General features: G+C 44.3%; 1 protein-coding gene across 2 annotated transcripts in view; it reads left to right on the top strand.

The window, feature by feature from the left end:
* Positions 1–20,472, top strand: part of LOC306942259 (mitogen-activated protein kinase kinase kinase 7-like) — a 38,197-nt gene that overhangs the window by 6,047 nt on the left and 11,678 nt on the right. For both annotated transcript variants that reach the window (XM_079528061.1, XM_079528060.1), the window contains exons 4-11: positions 210–255; positions 1,380–1,518; positions 6,720–6,844; positions 8,818–8,946; positions 13,965–14,095; positions 15,494–15,578; positions 16,261–16,382; positions 20,132–20,279. In XM_079528061.1, coding sequence (XP_079384187.1) covers positions 210–255; positions 1,380–1,518; positions 6,720–6,844; positions 8,818–8,946; positions 13,965–14,095; positions 15,494–15,578; positions 16,261–16,382; positions 20,132–20,279 — 925 coding nt within the window. The remainder of the gene's footprint in view (positions 1–209; positions 256–1,379; positions 1,519–6,719; positions 6,845–8,817; positions 8,947–13,964; positions 14,096–15,493; positions 15,579–16,260; positions 16,383–20,131; positions 20,280–20,472) is intronic.

Below are 20,472 nucleotides of genomic sequence, written 5' to 3'. Positions count from 1 at the left end.
ATTATACTGTTGTTTATTTTTTCAATATTGCACGTAATTCCCACACACTGACTGGACTGCACGTGAAGACGACGGGACGGTCAACATATTTATTGTTCTATATGGAAAAAAAGAGAGACTATCCCGAGCACTCAAAAAGTTAAAAAGAAGCTTTTATTAAATAAAAAAAAACAGCCATATTTATTGTTCTGACATGCGTTCTTTCCCAGGTCTGTCTCGTCATGGAGTTCGCCGAAGGCGGTTCCCTCTACAACGGTAAGGCAGTATGCTGTAAGGCTGTGAACGTCATTCTTAAAATGAAATAGTTTGTGTTTGACTTTTGACACTCCCCCCCCCCCCCCCCCCCCCCCCCTGGGGAAGAAACGGAAGAGGATAAAATAATCTTATGTAACATGTCTATATAAATATATACAGCACAAGAGTACATCATTTCTGTTCCACACTCACCCCAGAGGGCCGCTATAGTTCCACACTCACCCCAGAGGGCCACTATAGTTCCACACTCACCCCAGAGGGCCGCTATAGTTCCACACTCACCCCAGAGGGCCACTATAGTTCCACAGTCACCCCAGAGGGCCACTATAGTTCCACACTCACTCCAGAGGGCCGCTATAGTTCCACACTCACCCCAGAGGGCCACTATAGTTCCACACTCACCCCAGAGGGCCACTATAGTTCCACACTCACCCCAGAGGGCCGCTATAGTTCCACACTCACTCCAGAGGGCCACTATAGTTCCACAGTCACCCCAGAGGGCCACTATAGTTCCACAGTCACCCCAGAGGGCCACTATAGTTCCACAGTCACCCCAGAAGGCCACTATAGTTCCACACTCACCCCAGAGGGCCACTATAGTTCCACAGTCACCCCAGAGGGCCACTATAGTTCCACACTCACCCCAGAGGGCCGCTATAGTTCCACACTCACTCCAGAAGGCCACTATAGTTTCACACTCACCCCAGAGGGCCACTATAGTTCCACAGTCACCCCAGAGGGCCACTATAGTTCCACACTCACCCCAGAGGGTCACTATAGTTCCACACTCACTCCAGAGGGCCACTATAGTTCCACAGTCACCCCAGAGGGCCACTATAGTTCCACACTCACCCCAGAGGGCCGCTATAGTTCCACACTCACTCCAGAGGGCCGCTATAGTTCCACACTCACTCCAGAGGGCCACGATAGTTCCACAGTCACCCCAGAGGGCCACTATAGTTCCACAGCGTCACACGACGTCAGTCAGTGAGGCTCTGTACCAGTTACTCTGATGGATTCTCATGTGTTCTTACAATGTTCTCTTTCTCTCACTCACTCACACACACACACACACACACACACACACACACACACACACACAAACGACATGTGTGCACACACAGTGCTGCACGGTGCGGAGCCGCAGGCCCCGTACACGGCCTCCCACGCCATGAGCTGGTGTCTGCAGTGTGCCGAGGGGGTCGCCTATCTGCACGCCATGAAGCCCAAGGCCCTCATCCACCGCGACCTCAAACCGCCCAAGTAAGCCCTTTCCTCTGTCCTCCCCCTTCTGCTGCCGTTTCGTTTACTTTGTGTTTCACGTGGGGAGGAGGCAAATCCTAGCCACTGATCGTTTTCCAGGTCAAAATCAGTGGGGTTCGATTCCCGCTGGGGACGCTGGGGGCGTGTTCCCTCCTCATCAGTGCCCATACCCGAGGTGGGGTTGGCAAAAGGGCCTTTCTGTGTGGAGTTTGCATGTTCTCCCCGTGTCCCCTAGGGTAGGTATACCCTCACAAAAAACATGCAGTAATCCTGGTCTCTAAAACTACCTCCCCCTGGCCAGCCGGGGCGCCTGATGGAGGGGAAAGGAACTGGTCGGAATAACGTGTTCCTTCCACGCGCTACGTCCGGCCAGGGAAATTCCCCCCTGTCAGGTGAGAATAAGCAGCTTGGACTCCTCATGCATATAAGGAGGCAGGAGGTCAGTCCGCTGCCCCCCCAGGTTGGCAGAGGAAGTGTAGCGCCCAGGATTACATTAGATAATAATTGGCACTGGGTGAAAAAACTGGGTTACAAAATTGTGGGATAAAAATTATAGAAAAAAACAAAAATCAGTGGGGTACAGGCTTTAGTTCCGACCAGAGCCATCTAATAGAAGAGTTATGATCGCTGTTCATGCAGCCAGCCTGAACTGAGACAAGCTGGAGTTGGAAATACATTTGATTTCAACGAGGGCGGCGCAAATAAGAGCTATTTCAAGCATGTGTGCAACATGACAACTGTTTTAAAGTATTGCACACTGACAACTAAAGTATCTTTTAAAGTATTGCACACTGACAACTAAAGTCTCTTTAATGTTTATGTTGTACTAATACTACAAAACAATCTAAAATAAAGGGATTTAAGATCATTAAAGCTTGGGTTGCCTGGGTCCAATGCATTTCTGCCTATACTTCCGGTCCAGGACATGTCCCAGTCGGTTGTCCCCCATTCTCAATAGAAGTCTATGTAGGAGGAGAGCCCAGAGTAATGTACTCTTTGATCTCGCCGCAAAGCGGGTGCCTATGGGCGATAGTTCCAAACATTGCTCCGATGGCTGGAACTATTCCATTGAGATAGAAGGAGCACTTCCGCATTCCATTGTTACAATGACAGTCAACGGGAGTGTCATTACTCTCTTTTATACTACTCTGGGAGAGCCACCATTGGACTGCCACTGTAGCCTGGCTAATAAGCCAGACCGAATCAGTCGTTGGCAAAAAGAAAATTGCCTGCCGGCGGATTACGGTCTGGAGAGGATCAATTCACTCTTCGCTAAGTCCCACCCAAGCCCGTTGTTGGCCAATACCACGTTAGCGACGGTTACTAAGGTAGAAAACTGGTCACGCTTGCATGCTGGTCAAATACCTGGCTCTCAAAGTCAGTCAGTTAGCACATAAGCGAACACAACAAAAGCTGATTCTGACAGTTTATGACATCAGGAAAACTTTTCGTCTTTTGATAGATTTATAAAGTAACTATTTTGGTTGGAGATATACAGTGAAGCGGTTCTGGTGTTCCCAACTCTCGTTTGTAAACAAGTCTCCATGCTGTTTGAGCACCCAGCTGCAGTCCCAGACATTTCTCCTAAAGTGTCTCCCTCAAACGCGTCCACAATTGTGTATGGTGTTTGCGACAAGTGGACGAGATCAAATACATTTGTTTACATCCAACGGCCTGGATGGAAGGCTGAGACCGAGGCTACTTCAGAAGTGTGTGTACAGATTTGGACCAATCAGATCGTTTTGTAGGCAAACCGGAACTTCTTTCCACACAAACTTGTCAGGGTTGCCAGGTCTGCTTATTTCCCGCTACTTTTGGCTTAAGGCTAATAATTAGTGTATGTAATACATTACCAAAACATTAATTATCATAGACATAGGCCTACATAGTATTTATAATGATAAATGCATACAATCTTTTTATTATGATTATATATGGTCATATTATTGTGTTTGTTTTGGCTTGTTTTTCTTGATTTGGCTTTAAGAGTTGGCTTGTTTTTGGAGGTGGGTTGGCTTATTTCTCTCACACAATGTGGCAACACTGAAGTCAAAACAAAAACAGACAAGACAACGTTGACATTTTTTATTAAAAATAAAAGTGAGTGAGTTTTCCTGATGTCATAAACGGTCAGAATCAGCTTAGTGTTCTAAAAGAGTGACTTTGAGAGCTGTTCCCCTGTTACAATGGAAGTCAATGAGAGCCTATTTTTATTTCTAATATGTACTATTAAACTGCACAACGGAGCGAAATAATTCATGGAACGGACTAGTTTGCTCATAACAAGGTAAGAAAACAAACCCTCTTTCTGAGGTCCACACATTAGTCCAGCTGCTTAGCTCCAATATATAAAGGAATCGTTCAGTTTGTGATAAAAGCATGAAATCTGGTACACATATAGCCAAGGGCATCCCAAACATAATTGGATGTGGAGGCATCCTGAATTTTCAACATGGCACCCATGGCAGCCATTTTTCAAAATGCCACCATTGACATCCTATTATAAGGCAATATTTTCTAAATTTCCGTATGCTTTAAGTAGCATGTGACATATCAAACTAGGGGGTTTTCATGATGCTGAATCTATTCCAAGCATTAGTTTTGCATAAAAACACTCATTGGGCTAAATTTGGCGATAGCAACTTGCCCAACTGTGCTGATGTCAGCACATTTGGGCAAGTTGCTATGGCCAAATTTAGCCCAATTTGGCCAATTAGCCCAAACTAATGCTTGGAATGGATTTAGCATCATGAAAACCCCCTAGTTTGATATGTTACATGCTACTTAAAGCATAAGGAAATTTAGAAAATATTGCCTTATAATAGGATGTCAATGGTGGCATTTTGAAAAATGGGTGCCATGTTGAAAATTCAGGATGCCTCCACATCCAATTATGTTTGGGATGCCCTTGGCTATATGTGTACCAGATTTCATGCTTTTATCACAAACTGAACGATTCCTTTATATATTGGAGCTAAGCAGCCATTTAGAATTTGACCTCTCCCGGGCCTCAGAGGTCAAATCAGACTTGACTCCACATCTGAAAATACACCTCATGGTATCATCTAACTATGGTAAAAGTTTCATGCTTTTTTGAAAAAGTGCAAAATTTTTTTGGTAATCCGCTGTACTACATGCTGTACAGCAAATATATTTATTGACACTGCTTAAACATTTTGACCAGCATTGCAAGCGTGACCAGTTTTCTACCGTAGTAACCGTCGCTAACGTGGTATTGGCCAACAACGGGCTTGGGTGGGACTTAGCGAAGAGCTAATTGTATGCCCATTTCCTACACCAGAGAACTGGTGTGGCCAATCGGGACACGGTATGCAATATGGGCGGGCTTTGGTACATTGACGTTCAATGCTTGAGACCTTTGACTGACAGTAGCTCTGACCAATTGCGTCAAAGAGAAAATGTTTGAACCCGCCCCCCGGGAAACAAGATCCATACACAGCATTTCCAGACTCAAATACCACACGACAGTGTGATTTGAGTCCGGCTTATTAGCCAGGCTACTGCCACTGGCCCCATGAAGTGAACGCAGTAGTTTGCGTAACTCTGTCTATATCTAAGGCTCTGGTTCCGACATAACCTAAACCTAACCGCAACCACAGAGCAGTGTTGTTTTTGGCAGCAAATTTAGATTTTAGTTTTAGTCACAGTCTCTTGAATAGTTTTCATTTAGTTTTAGTGTTAGTCTAGTTTTAGTCGACTAAATATCATAAGATTTTAGTCGTCTAAATCTACAGTTGATTTAGTCGAACAAAATGTATTTTGTCGGGCCTTGATGCTGTTGTAATGACAGTTTTTTTTCACTTGCTGAAAATAGCTGATCTACAAGCCCACTACGCTTCGCAGCATGACGCGTTGTGAGCTTGTAGATCGTCTATTTTCAGCATGCAACTAATTGTAAAATGACTCATACTGGATCTCTTGTCCACTAGTCCCTTCCTAACATTTTAGTCTAGTTTTTATTTGTTGACGAAATTATCAGTGTATTTAGTCTTAGTTTTAGTCATCATAGCTTAGTTTTTTTCAGGTGTGCCAGTACAGTACAGTACAGTACAGTACAGTACAGTACAGTACAGTACAGTACAGTACAGTACAGTACAGTAGACTGAGTAGAGGGTACAGTAGAGGGACCCCCACACGGTAACTCTGTCATTTCTCAACCGTTTCGGACGTGGGGCGGCTCGCCGGAATCGGGCCGGCACCCTGAGTGCGTTCATGTGGGTCTGGAACATGGCATAAAGTGGAATATTGAGTATAGAATTGAAGTTTTAGATGTTTTTCTTTTTCTTTTCTTTTTTCTTTTTACAAAATAAGAAATAAATTGACAGCTACAGAAACTACTTCAATTTCCCCTCTCGGATTAATAAAGTATATCTCATCTCATCTCAACAGAGTAACAATTACAAAAAAACAAAGATATTAAAGGAAAAATAAAACCAAACAAAAAACCAAGTACAATATTGAGGTATTTGTACTTTACTTGAGTATTTCCAATTTCCAGTACTTTTACTTCTACTCCACTACATCTCAGATCCAACTATTGTACATTTACTCCACTACATTTATTTGAAAACTTTAGTTACTTTAGCTACTTTGTAGATTTTGATCTACAAGCTCACAATGTGTAGCGATGCGACACATTGTGAGCTTGTAGATCTGCTGTTTTCAAAAAGATTGTTACACATTTGAAAACTTGAAATGGGACATTCTGCACAATGGATACTTTGTACTTTTGGTACTTTTAAGTACAATTTAATGCCGATATTTTTTGAATTATTTTGTACTTGTAACAGAGTATTTCTGCATTGCAGTATTGACAGTGGCGTGCACAGATGGACACTAGGGGTGCTGGAGCACCACCTGCCCTTGCCCTCTCTGCACAGCAATGTGCCTTTTTTTTGAAGAAAAAAAGTGTACAGTATGTGGTCCATGGTGACATTAATCAATTCTTGATAAAAAGCTTCTAATATATTATTTATGCCCCGAAATCTATAAATCTCACACTATTAAGGCAACCGGCCGGTTCCACGCGCTGCACAAGGTGCCCTTTTTTTCACTTGAGCACCTGCCCCTCTAAATGTCTGTGCACACCACTGAGTATTGATTGACATATACCAAAGTACTTATACCCGAGTACTTTTATCCCCCACACCACTGAAATGTAATGTACCCGTTGGTTGCAGCCTGCTGCTGGTGGCCGGCGGCACCGTGCTGAAGATCTGTGACTTTGGCACGGCGTGCGACTACCAGACCCACATGACCAACACTAAGGGCAGCGCGGCCTGGATGGCCCCGGAGGTGTTTGAAGGTGAGAGAGAGAGGGAGAGAGGGAGAGGGAGGGAGGGAGGGAGGGGGAGAGAGAGAGGGAGAGAGGGAGAGAGAGGGGGAGGGGGAGAGAGAAGAGAGAGAAGAGAGAGAGAGAGATGGTAAAAATCCTTTCTCTCCATCCACTGCCATTGAAATAAGGTGTTTTTCAGTAGCTTTTGTTTTTCAGTTGCTTCGTATTGATATTCTGTGCATTCAATTATTATTTTTAACTTGATGTCAGTAAAAAAAAAGAACATCACAGGTGCAGCATTGTGACTGGGCATGTTTGTTTTTTCCAAAAAGATGTTTTAGCAAATTCAACATAAACAAGGCGGAACCAGGGTGGAACAAGGCAGAAAGTTAGGCTGACAAAAAACAAATCCTATACTCAGTCTGTGTCTCATGGGAGTGCTGTGTGCCGTTCAGAAACCTGTCCACCAGTGATATCATCGATGGGGAATCCAAGCTAATAGATCTCAAAATCTCAAAAAGTGAAAAATAATTCCAATAATAATAAACTTTATTTATATAGCACCTTTCATACAGAGTTGCAGTTCAAAGTGCTTCACAGGCAGGACAGAAATCAGGTACTTTACAGTTAGGTCATAACATATCAGACACTCCACATAGTATGCATATAATCATCAATAAGAGGGGAATAAAAGGTCAGGCATCAATCAATCAATCAAACTTTATTTATAAAGCACATTTCCAACAGCCAAAGGCCGACCAAAGTGCTGAACAAGAAAAAATAAAAATAGAAAATACAACATGACATTGAAGGCAAAAAAAAACAATAGCGTACAAAGAGCAACAATAATAAGTAGAAAAGGGAACTCGAGCAATTAAAAGCAAGGGAGAACAGATGGGTTTTGAGTAGGGATTTAAAAACACCGATCGACTGGGCAGATCTGATGGTGAAAGGCAGTGCGTTCCAGAGCCCGCAGCATAGAGTTAAAAAAGACATACATATAAGATCATGAAAATAACATTTATTAATTTAAGTCTAAGGTATTTGAGAGAATAAGCACAGTACCGGGGAACCTTCTATAAAGTGCTATGGGAGGTGCTAAAGAGGTGTTGTAAATTTTTGTTTAAAGATGTTGATGGAGTTGGCCTCTCTGATTTCCTGAAGAATTGTGTTCCATAGTTTTTGTGCATAGAAGGCGAATGCGGCCTCTCCCATTTTCTTTAGTGGTTTATTTTTCCTTTTTGTGTCAAGCAAGGTTATAATAGTTTTTTTTTTTTTCATTATAGTTTAGGTTTAGTTAGTTTTGGCTTTTTTTTTTCTAATTCAGTTAGTTTTAGTTAGTTTTTAGAGCGGGTTTGCTAGTTTTTATTTAGTTTTTATTTTGGTGAAATGCTTAGTTTTAGTTTAGTTTTAGTTTAGTTATAGTTTTTTAAACTAAAAAACTATAACTACAACTATAAAAACTAAAACTATAACTAAGGGTATTTTTTCTATAATTTCAGTTAGTTTTGTGAACACACAATACAGTTTCAGTTTAGTTATCGTTTTTAATTTATTTTTAGTTTTTATTTAGTTTCAGTTAACTAAAATGTTTTTTTAATTCTATTTTTCGTTTTTTAGTTAGGAAGGGACTGCTCACTCTAGGGAACAGAGACGGACAACTTACTGCATCAACTTATTTAATAACGAATACGAATATGGCGAAACGTGTCGTGCTAACAGGTGTGTGTGCGCGTGAACAGCAGTAGACGGCAGTCTTTCCTGGCAGAAACTACACTGGAAAAATGTGTGTGTGTGTGTGTGTGTGTGTGTGTGTGTGTGTGTGTGTGTGTGTGTGTGTGTGTGTGTGTGTGTGTGTGTGTGTGTGTGTGTGTGTGTGTGTGTGTGTGTGTGTGTGTGTGTGTGTGTGTGTGTGTGTGTGTGTGTGTGTGTGTGTGTGTGTGTGTGTGTGTGTGTGTGTGTGTGTGTGTGTGTGTGTGTGTGTGTGTGTGTGTCACCCACAGGCAGTAACTACAGTGAGAAGTGTGACGTGTTCAGCTGGGGCATCATCCTGTGGGAGGTGATCACTCGGAGGAAGCCCTTTGATGAGATCGGTGGCTCCGCCTTCTGCATCATGTGGGCTGTGCACCGAGGTCAGAAACACCTTCTTTTTCATGTTTTTGTGGCTTTTGCCTTTATTTTTTATTTTATTTTTTTATAGAGGGATAGATAGTAGGCTGACAGGAGATGGGGAGAGAGATGGGAGGGGGGGGTGGGGGGGGGGGGGGACGACACGCACGCAGCAAAAGACCGCCGGGATCGGGAGTCGAAACCGCGGCACACTGCCAGACTAGGACTACCAGCCAAGGTGCCTGGACCGCTGAGCCACGGCCCAGGATGGACCTCTGAGCCACGGCCCCAGGCCTATAGGTGCCTGGACCGCTGAGCCACGGCCCCAGGATGGACCTCTGAGCCACGGCCCCAGGCCTATAGGTGCCTGGACCTCTGAGCCACGGCCCCAGGCCCGGCAACACCGTCTCACAGACATGCCTTTTGTATCGTTGCTGTCGGACAGAAATGAAATGTACGTGTGGGCCATGGCTCAGCGGTCCAGGCACCTTGGCTGGTAATCCAGTCTGGCAGTGTGCCGCAGGTTCGACTCCCGATCCAGACGGCCTTTACTGCATGTCTTCCCCCCCATCTCTCTCCCCATTTCCTGTCAGCCTACTGTCTGTCCCTCCATAAAAACATTAAAAAAAAAAGAAATGAAATGTACGTGTGCCTGTCCTATGCCTGGTGTTCTTGGGTCAGCCTCTTGTACATTTACCGTCTGATGTCCAGTGAAGGGTATTTCTCGCGTAGCCAGACAGATATTCCACCATCTCTCCGAATGCTATATATATATAACCTGACTCCGCCAGATGGGGCAGCAGAGAGTACACTGGGTTCCCCCCTCGTGCTCCCATCTGTGAACTCTCAGGCAGACATGATGCCCGGCCACAAAACGGCCTGGCCAATCAGCAGCAGCTATCCCGCCTCTAGCTGCTGCTGATTGGCCAGGCCGTACACCTCCCGAAATCCGAGTAAATGAAGCTGGCCGTTTTCCGTTCACGGAAATATATTTAAAAAAAATATCTTTACATTTCATTCTTCCATTTCCATCTCTGCTGAGCAGCAAGCTACATGTGCTTTCTTGTGATCTACAAGCTCATAGCGCGCCACCGAGTGGCACGCTATGAGCTTGTAGATTTGCTATTTTTGAAAAATCAAAGAACGACTGACATAGAAACATAGCTTTTTCAGAAAACTGTCAGGATGTAGAAGACCTTTTTAGAATCTGATCTCAGGTCAAAACGGGTCATACCGTTTTATATTGTACTCATGATCAGAGGGTCCGTTTTGCTCCGGCCTGTATGACGGAAGCATTTGAAAAATTTGCGAGAGGCAACAGTCTGGCCACGCGCGACTGAGTGAAGGGTGACGACGTTGCCCTGCTTACATGTCAAACGTGTTCCCACTGAGACTGAGAGAAGGGTGATGACGTTGCCCTGCTACATGTCCAATGTGTTCCCACTGAGGACTGAGAGAAGGGTGATGACGTTGCTCTGCTACATGTCCAATGTGTTCCCACTGAGACTGAGAGAAGGGTGATGACGTTGCCCTGCTACATGTCCAATGTGTTCCCACTGAGGACTGAGAGAAGGGTGATGACGTTGCTCTGCTACATGTCCAATGTGTTCCCACTGAGGACTGAGTGAAGGGTGATGACGTTGCCCTGCTACATGTCCAATGTGTTCCCACTGAGGACTGAGTGAAGGGTGATGACGTTGCCCTGCTACATGTCCAATGTGTTCCCACTGAGGACTGAGTGAAGGGTGATGACGTTGCCCTGCTACATGTCCAATGTGTTCCCACTGAGGACTGAGAGAAGGGTGATGACGTTGCCCTGCTACATGTCCAATGTGTTCCCACTGAGGACTGAGTGAAGGGTGATGACGTTGCCCTGCTACATGTCCAATGTGTTCCCACTGAGGACTGAGTGAAGGGTGATGACGTTGCCCTGCTACATGTCCAATGTGTTCCCACTGCTTTCTCCCTACGTATGACTGCCAAGTTGTCCCGTTTACACCGGCTAAGTAGATGTTGGTTGGATACTCGTATGGTCGTCTGCTTTAGGCGTGAAAGGGTTGACAGTTTGTGGAGATCATTTTCTCCTCCTACGATACAAATATGGTATAAAATGGATCGTGATTCAGGCCACAAGTGGGACGCTAACTATTGCAGGTGTATAGCCTCAATGCTGACTTTAAAGCTGTGGGTCTTTGTTGTGCGTTACCATAAAAAAAGTGTTTTGATAAAAGACCATTTTGAGCAGTAACTCCATCTCACACACCGGATAATGTTTATTTTGGTTGGTCCAAACCAAACTGCTCTTTATGTTGTTGATGCAGTCATGCTAGTAGGATGAAGTTGAGAGGTAGATGGTAAAAGTGAGGATTTCTACGTGACAGTTGAGTTTGTGATTGGATTGGAGTGAGTTTGTGATTGGAGTGAGTTTGTAATTGGAGTGAGTTTGTGATTGGAGTGAGTTTGTGATTGGATTGGAGTGAGTTTGTGATTGGATTGGAGTGAGTTTGTGATTTGGATTGGAGTGAGTTTGTGATTGGAATGGAGTGAGTTTGTGATTGGAGTGAGTTTGTGATTGGAGTGAGTTTGTGATTGGAGTGAGTTTGTGATTGCAGTGAGTTTGTGATTGGAGTGAGTTTGTGATTGCAGTGAGTTTGTGATTGGAGTGAGCTTGTGATTGGAGTGAGCTTGTGATTGGAGTGAGTTTGTGATTGGAGTGAGTTTGTGATTGGAGTGAGTTTGTGATTGCAGTGAGTTTGTGATTGCAGTGAGTTTGTGATTGCAGTGAGTTTGTGTTTGGAGTGAGTTTGTGATTGGATTGGAGTGAGTTTGTGATTGCAGTGAGTTTGTGATTGGAGTGAGTTTGTGATTGGAGTGAGTTTGTGATTGGAGTGAGTTTGTGATTGGAGTGAGTGTGTGAATGCAGTGAGTTTGTGATTGCATTTGTGATTCCAGTGAGTTTGTGATTGGAGTGAGTTTGTGATTGGAGTGAGTTTGTGATTGCAGTGAGTTTGTGATTGGATTGAGTTTGTGATTGGATTGGAGTGAGTTTGTGATTGGATTGGAGTGAGTTTGTGATTGGAGTGAGTTTGTGATTGGAGTGAGTTTGTGATTGGAGTGAGTTTGTGATTGGATTGGAGTGAGTTTGTGATTGGAGTGAGTTTGTGATTGGAGTGAGTTTGTGATTGGATTGGAGTGAGTTTGTGATTGCAGTGAATTTGTGATTGCAGTGAGTTTGTGATTGCAGTGAGTTTGTGATTGGAGGGAGTTTGTGATTGCAGGGAGTTTGTGATTGCAGGGAGTTTGTGATTGGAGTGAGTTTGTGATTGGAGTGAGTTTGTGATTGGAGTGAGTTTGTGATTGCAGTGAGTTTGTGATTGGAGTGAGTTTGTGATTGCAGTGAGTTTGTGATTGGAGTGAGTTTGTGATTGCAGTGAGTTTGTGATTGCAGTGAGTTTGTGATTGCAGTGAGTTTGTGATTGAGTGAGTTTGTGATTGCAGTGAGTTTGTGATTGCAGTGAGTTTGTGATTGGAGGGAGTTTGTGATTGCAGTGAGTTTGTGATTGGAGTGAGTTTGTGATTGCAGTGAGTTTGTGATTGGAGTGAGTTTGTGATTGCAGTGAGTTTGTGATTGGAGTGAGTTTGTGATTGGAGTGAGTTTGTGATTGGATTGGAGTGAGTTTGTGATTGCAGTGAGTTTGTGATTGCAGTGATTTTGTGATTGCAGTGAGTTTGTGATTGGAGTGAGTTTGTGATTGGATTGGAGTGAGTTTGTGATTGCAGTGAGTTTGTGATTGGAGTGAGTTTGTGATTGCAGTGAGTTTGTGATTGCAGTGAGTTTGTGATTGGAGTGATTTTGTGATTGGATTGGAGTGAGTTTGTGATTGCAGTGAGTTTGTGATTGGAGTGAGTTTGTGATTGCAGTGAGTTTGTGATTGCAGTGAGTTTGTGTTTGGAGTGAGTTTGTGCTTGGATTGGAGTGAGTTTGTGATTGCAGTGAGTTTGTGATTGCAGTGAGTTTGTGATTGGAGTGAGTTTGTTATTGGAGTGAGTTTGTGATTGGAGTGAGTTTGTGATTGGAGTGAGTTTGTGAATGCAGTGAGTTTGTGATTGCAGTGAGTTTGTGATTGGAGTGAGTTTGTGATTGGAGTGAGTTTGTGATTGGAGTGAGTTTGTGATTGCAGTGAGTTTGTGATTGGAGTGAGTTTGTGATTGCAGTGAGTTTGTGATTGCAGTGAGTTTGTGATTGGAGTTAGTTTGTGATTGGATTGGAGTGAGTTTGTGATTGCAGTGAGTTTGTGATTGGAGTGAGTTTGTGATTGCAGTGAGTTTGTGATTGCAGTGAGTTTGTGATTGGAGGGAGTTTGTGATTGCAGTGAGTTTGTGATTGGAGTGAGTTTGTGATTGCAGTGAGTTTGTGATTGGAGTGAGTTTGTGATTGCAGTGAGTTTGTGATTGGAGTGAGTTTGTGATTGGATTGGAGTGAGTTTGTGATTGGATTGGAGTGAGTTTGTGATTGCAGTGAGTTTGTGATTGCAGTGAGTTTGTGATTGGAGTGAGTTTGTGATTGGATTGGAGTGAGTTTGTGATTGCAGTGAGTTTGTGATTGGAGTGAGTTTGTGATTGGAGTGAGTTTGTGATTGCAGTGAGTTTGTGATTGGAGTGAGTTTGTGATTGTATTGGAGTGAGTTTGTGATTGCAGTGAGTTTGTGATTGGAGTGAGTTTGTGATTGGATTGGAGTGAGTTTGTGATTGCAGTGAGTTTGTGATTGGAGTGAGTTTGTGATTGCAGTGAGTTTGTGATTGGAGTGAGTTTGTGATTGGAGTGAGTTTGTTATTGGAGTGAGTTTGGAGTCGAACCAATTCGGCCACAAGCAACAAATATGAGAAACCTTGTGCATCAAGTGCAACACTGTCAGTGTTGCCACTGTCACTGTCATTTGAAAAAACGACTGACATAGAAAACATGATGTTTTTCAGAAAACTTGTCGGGATTTAGAAAGCATTTGTAGAATGGTCCTCAGGTCTACATGGGTTATTGCAGGCACTCGGCCCCCGCTGATCAAAGACCTTCCGGAGCCCATCGAGGACCTGATGTGCCGCTGCTGGGACAAAGACCCCGCCGAGAGGCCCGCCATGGAGGAGGTGAAGAACACCATGAGCCACCTCATGAAGGTACGTTGATTTTGGTTGACAAAAAAATGTATTTTCTTTTGTTGGGTAGTGCAGAGCCACTCCCAAGGAATGGCAATGTGTGTGTTTAGTACCACCAACAGGTGACAAAGTGGCGCTGTTGAGCTTCACACTGTGCACAGGTGCATGATGGGAAGCTGAGTTGTTGGCGTTGGTGTGACACCAGCACAGAGCTCAGTGCAGTACAGACTACAGTGTATAGCACATGCACAGGTGCATGATGGGAAGCTGAGTTGTTGGTGTGACACCAGCACAGAGCTCAGTGCAGTACAGACTACAGTGTAGCACAGGTGCATGATGGGAGGCAGAACAGTACAGTCTACAATCTACATAGTCCAACAGCCAATAGTACGACAGCCAATAGTCCGACAGCCAATAGTCTGCTAGCCTATAGTCAGACAACCAATAGTCAGACACCCCAACAGCACCACTCAGTTCAGACGTGTCTGATTCATTTATGTTACGCGTTATAATGCCTGATTTCCCCCGGCTGGACGTAACGCGTGGAAGGAACACGTTATTCCAACCAGTTCCTCTCCCCTCCATCAGGTGCCCCAGCTGGCCAGGGGGAGGTAGTTTAGAGACCGGGATTACTGCACGTTTTTTGTGAGGGTACCTACCCTAGGGGACACGGGGAGAACATGTGAGGGTACCTACCCTAGGGGACACAGGGAGAACATGTGAGGGTACCTACCCTAGGGGACACGGGGAGAACATGTGAGGGTACCTACCCTAGGGGACACGGGGAGAACATGTGAGGGTACCTACCCTAGGGGACACGGGGAGAACATGTGAGGGTACCTACCCTAGGAGACACGGGCAGGAGAACATGTGAGGGTACCTACCCTAGGGGACACGGGGAGAACATTTGAGGGTACGTACCCTAGGGGACACGGGGAGAACATGTGAGGGTACCTACCCTAGGAGACACGGGCAGGAGAACATGTGAGGGTACCTACCCTAGGGGGACACGGGGAGAACATTTGAGGGTACGTACCCTAGGGGACACGGGGAGAACATGTGAGGGTACCTACCCTAGGGGACACGGGGAGAACATGTGAGGGTACCTACCCTAGGGGACACGGGGAGAACGGTCTTAGCTTACGCATGTTTCGCGATAAATGCATTTTGTTACATATGTGATGTATTCCCATGCTTTTTGTTCTTGCCTATTGTAAGTCGCTCTGGATTAAGAGCGTCTGCTAAATGCCTAAATTGTAAATTGTAATGTGAGGGTACCTACCCTAGGGGACACGGGGAGAACATGTGAGCTTTGTGCCGGTTCAGTCTCTATCCTTCTTTATACTCTATGCTTCCATCATGGGTTCTTCTTTGTCCTCCACAGTACTTCCATCATGGGTTCTGCTTTGTCCTCCACAGTACTTCCCGGGTTCTGACGAGCCCCTGCAGATCCCCCATCACGGCTCGGCCAACAGAAGTGGCTCCTCGTCCGCCACCAGCACAGGTATATAGACGTCAGTGTTGTTTTCGTCGACTAAAACCAAGACGAAAAATGTCCGTCGACTGCCTTTTTCCACTGACGAAAACGAAATGGAAACTAACTGAAAACTAAGCTGCGATGACTAAAAGTAAGAATAAATATGTTGACAATTTCGTCAACAAATAAAAACTTAGACTAAAATGTATTGAGGGACTAGTGGACAAGAGATCCAGTATAAGTCATCAGTCATCATGACGGCATCAAGGCCTGCCAATACATTTTAGTCGACTAAATCAACTGTAGATTTAGTCGACTAAAATCTTATATTTGGTCGACTAAAACTAGACTAACATTAAAACATTCCACATGACTAAAATGTGAAATGTGTCTACAAGCTCGTACGCTACGAGCTTGTAGGTCTGCTATTTTTGAAAAATCGTGACAATGTGGCGCAGATTTTTATATTATATTCTTTCAGAGCGAACGTTTTTAACTCATATCTTTGCTTCTCGGGGGGGGGGGGGGGGCATATATAATTTTGGTGGTCCTTGACATGAAAATGTTTGAGCACCGCTGACATAGAAACATCGAGATTTAAGAAGGCATTTGTAGAATCGTCCTCGGGCCTAAATGGGTTTTGCGGTACCATGCTGTAAGACCGTTGACACGTTGTTGTAATGTGAATCACTCTTGTGGTCAATCACAGACTCCTATGCTGAATGCACCATCAACAGCAACAGGAGCGAGCGCGACATGGAGCTTGGGAACAGAGAGGAGACCCTCAAAAGCATCGAGGCCAAATTTCCTCTGCAGTTCAAACCCTCAAAGGTATAGTGTGTTTTGCAAAACGGAATACCGGATACAACGGATGCAAATGGGGGCATTTCAAAATGTCCGTTTTTCTTACTAGCTTTTTTTTACCAGGGCATGCAAGTATTAACCCATTTTGGGCGGGAACCCCTTTTGGTCTTCTTAAGCATTGTGTTATACTTTAGCTATTGAAAAATAGCAGACCTACAAGCTCATAGCGCGCCACCGAGTGCCACGCTATGAGCTTGTAGGTCCATGGAACAACATATTTTCAGATGGGGCTCGGCGGCCAAATGCATATAATTCTGGGGGGTCCTTGACATGAAAAAGGTTGAGAACCACTGACATAAAAACATAGGTTTTTCAGAAAACGGTCAGGATTTATAAGACATTTGTAGAATCGTGCTCAGGTCTAAATGGGGCTAACAGATGTCAGGCTTAATATCTAAGAAACTATTACCTAATGCTGACGGGCCAAATGGCATTCTTTTCTTTGGCCGCGAGCCAAAGTATGACACGGTGCTGGCCTAGGCCGTGGATGGAAGGCAATGTGCAAAGCATGTGGGTGATGGAATGATTACGGCATTTGCTCGTTTATCGACGGTGCGAGAGACGTGTTTATCGGCCAGGGTTTGCTGTTGGAATTCCTAAAACAACACCACGCAAACCTTAAGGCAGTGTTTCCCAACCTTTTTTTGTCCCAGGGCACACTTTTCATAGCCTAAAAATCTCAGGGCACATCTAGATACACGGTGTATAGGCCTATACATATACATATATATGTGTATGTATGTGTGTGTAAATATATATATATATATATATATATATATATATATATATATATATATATATATATACATACACACAGTGTTGGGAAAGTTCATTTATTTTAGACTTTTTTGAATAAAAAAACCTTGGGGGATTAAAGGAGCATTCAGTGATTTGGGTGATTTGGAAAACCACCCAGTCCGCCCCGGTAACAAAATGTGCACATGCACGCTCTACAGTGGGGGGGAAGTGCAACAGGCCAACAGCATGTGCACCAAGGCCTGCCCCCACTCGATCATGATTGGAGGAAGGCCCCTCTCATCCTGATTGGATGAAGGCTTTGCCACCCGCCACCAAAACTGAAACTAGGGTTTTTTGACCCCAGGGGCTCACTGGGGACAGGGAGGAACTCCTTATATGGTCAGCACACTCTATAGTAGGGAGGATTATCCAGAAAAAAAGAAAAAACAAGTGATATTTGAATTAAGTCAAATCACTGAATATACCTTTAATAAAGTGACAACTTTTACAATATCTCCATTACCATTATCCAAATTAATTCCTTATTATATATTTTTTTTAAATACATTTTGGAGAAAAAAATAGCTCATATGCAATGTGAAATGCCACCTAATTCTTAATCCTTTTCCTTGGCTTTATTATGGGCCAACTTGTGAAAGCTGCATGCTTTTATTGTGAAGGGTCTCAGTTCTCACAGCCTGCATATTTCCACGTGCTGAAAATAGCTGATCGACAAGCTCACAACACGTTGCGTCCGCAACGCGTTGTGAGCTTGTAAATCAGCCATTTTCAGCATGGAACACGTGTACGACGAAGAATAAATCAGGCATCACTGCGCTTCTGTGGAGGATTTTGGTCGCCGAACGAGGCGATCATGTATGGACACTTGGACAGCTATTTTTCGTGGCACATTATGTTTAATCACAACAACGTCACGTTTACTTTACCTCCTCATTGTTTGGGTCGGGACATGTAGGACTGTATGTGTCTGCTGTCTACGTGCGCTCCAGTCTTACTGGAGGGGGCGAAATGTAGCGTCTTCTGGATGCATCTCTTTAGCATTAACATTTCAATGGCCGAGGGTCGTTAGAGTCTATTGTTCCGTAGTTGTTGTTATCGCACGTCTAATGGTTAGACGTGTGACAACAACAACGATTGCTTTCGGGGGAGGGTTAGTGTTATTTTCGGTCAAATCAGGCGGCACACCTGGACACATCAAACGGCACAGTAAAGTGCCGCGGCACACAGGTTGGGAAACACTGCCTTAAGGCACTGCACTCTCTGGCCTCATTCACACCTAAAAGACACCCGTGTCTTGTCCGTGTTTAATGCCCCCCCCCCCTTCCAATGGAAGTCACCTGGTGCTCTGCCCCCCTCCCCCACATCAAACAAAAATGTTTGGTCAAACCATGTGACTTCCATAGAGCACCGAAGTCCTGACGTCACATTTGCATTGTAATCTCCATAGGGGGATTTTAGATTGCCTCATATGAGAACTGTGTTTGAAAAATAAACCGATCACCCCGGCCTTTTCACTCATATGGATATGAAGCATCGACTGAAAGTGGAAATGTACAAATATATCCAAAGAGTAACAAAATAAGCGTTAGAATAGAGTCAAACAACCCAGAGACTACATTTCCGGGTTTATTGATATTTAATGTTTCGTGGTTAGTACGAGTCGAGTCACCACCAGCTGAGCTTACGTCAACGAGGAATCTCAGGAACGCAATGTGTTGACAGCTGGGCGTGACGTATATTAGCAGTGACATTGCCTTCATATGTAGTTTCAAGGCTTTTGCGGCCACATTAATTCCATTTTCTCCAGAAACTGGCTGTATCAAATATGAATGGACATCATTAACGACGCACAGAAAGGCCGTGGTGGTCGGTTTATTTTTCAAACACAGTTCTTATATGAAGCGACCTAAAATCGCACTATGGAGATTTCACTGCAAATACAAAAATACATGAACCTGTGTATTGGCGCCCTCTACTGAAAGTGACGTCAGACTTCGGTGCTCTATAGGAAATGCATTGGGGGGCGGCCATTAAACACAGACAAGACACAAGACACGGACAAGACGGGTGTCTTTTAGGTGTGAATGAGGCCTCTGGTGCACATTCATCATGTCGGCAGACATTTGAAAGGACAAGCAAAACAGTAGAAAGATGTTTATTGTTGACATGAATTGATACATGCATACACACTAGAGTAGATGCGGTATTCTGCCGTTGCTCTCGGGAGGAAACCACCCAACTCCATTTTTGAGGTTTTAGATGTGTTTATTTATTTCATAAACCAGTGCTATTGAACACCCTTTACGTCTGTGTGTTGTTTGTTTTTAGAAAATAATGAACCAACGAAAAGTAGTAAACAGTGCTTCGAACTTTCTATGCCTTGCACGTCTTTAGAATCAAAACCACGGGGTGCTAAAGAGCCATTATATATATATATATATATATATATATATATATATATATATATATATATATATATATATATATATATATATAATTTTATTTTATTTTTATTTATTTTTGGGGGGGGGGGGGGGGGGGGGGGTCCTTGACATGAAAATGTTTGAGAACAACTGACATAGTAGCCTCGGAAACCCAGACGTTTTTATTTCCAGGGAGAAAAAAAAAAGTCTGGGTCCGAGTCCACTGCAATTCGGCATAGAGTAGCGCAAACATCACTCACTCTCTGCTGATTTCTGATCGTCTGCACCTTTGTTAAATTGACACACACACGCACACATGTACACACACACTCCTCTCTCTCTCTCTGTCTCTCTAAGTAATTTGTCTCATGTCGCGCAGCTGCGCATAGTTTCTCCCGGCGGATCCTGCCGGGAGCTGCCTATGCCATAAAAAGCATAGGTGAGTTCCAGGCATAGAAACATCAGGATTTAGAAGACATTGTTTTGTAAAATCGTCCTCGGGTCTAAATGGGTGTAAATGTTTTGTGTTTTTAGACGGCGGGCACGCTGCGGACCAACGTGTCCAGAGTGCCCAGCGTAGAGGGCCAGCCGCCGGGGCGCTCCCACAGCCCCGCTCAGCCCGCACAGCCCGCCCCCACCGTCACCGACCAATCGGAGCTCAGGAGGCCAGTCAGTCCCACAGGTACGTGTGTGTGTGTGTGTGTGTATGACGCCGTTAACAGGACGCCTATACGTCGGTGTCGATTTTGTCGACAGGAACTTAAGACGAGAAATGTTCGTCGACTACCTTTTTTCACTGACGAAAACTACATGGAAACGAAATGAAAACTAAGGTATGACGACTGAAATTAAGTACTAAATGTACTGACAATTTC

The sequence above is a fragment of the Electrona antarctica genome (genome assembly GCF_951216825.1).
Source record: "Electrona antarctica genome assembly, chromosome: 18".
NCBI lineage: Eukaryota > Metazoa > Chordata > Actinopteri > Myctophiformes > Myctophidae > Electrona > Electrona antarctica.
This window is presented reverse-complemented; position numbering and strand designations above follow the sequence as displayed.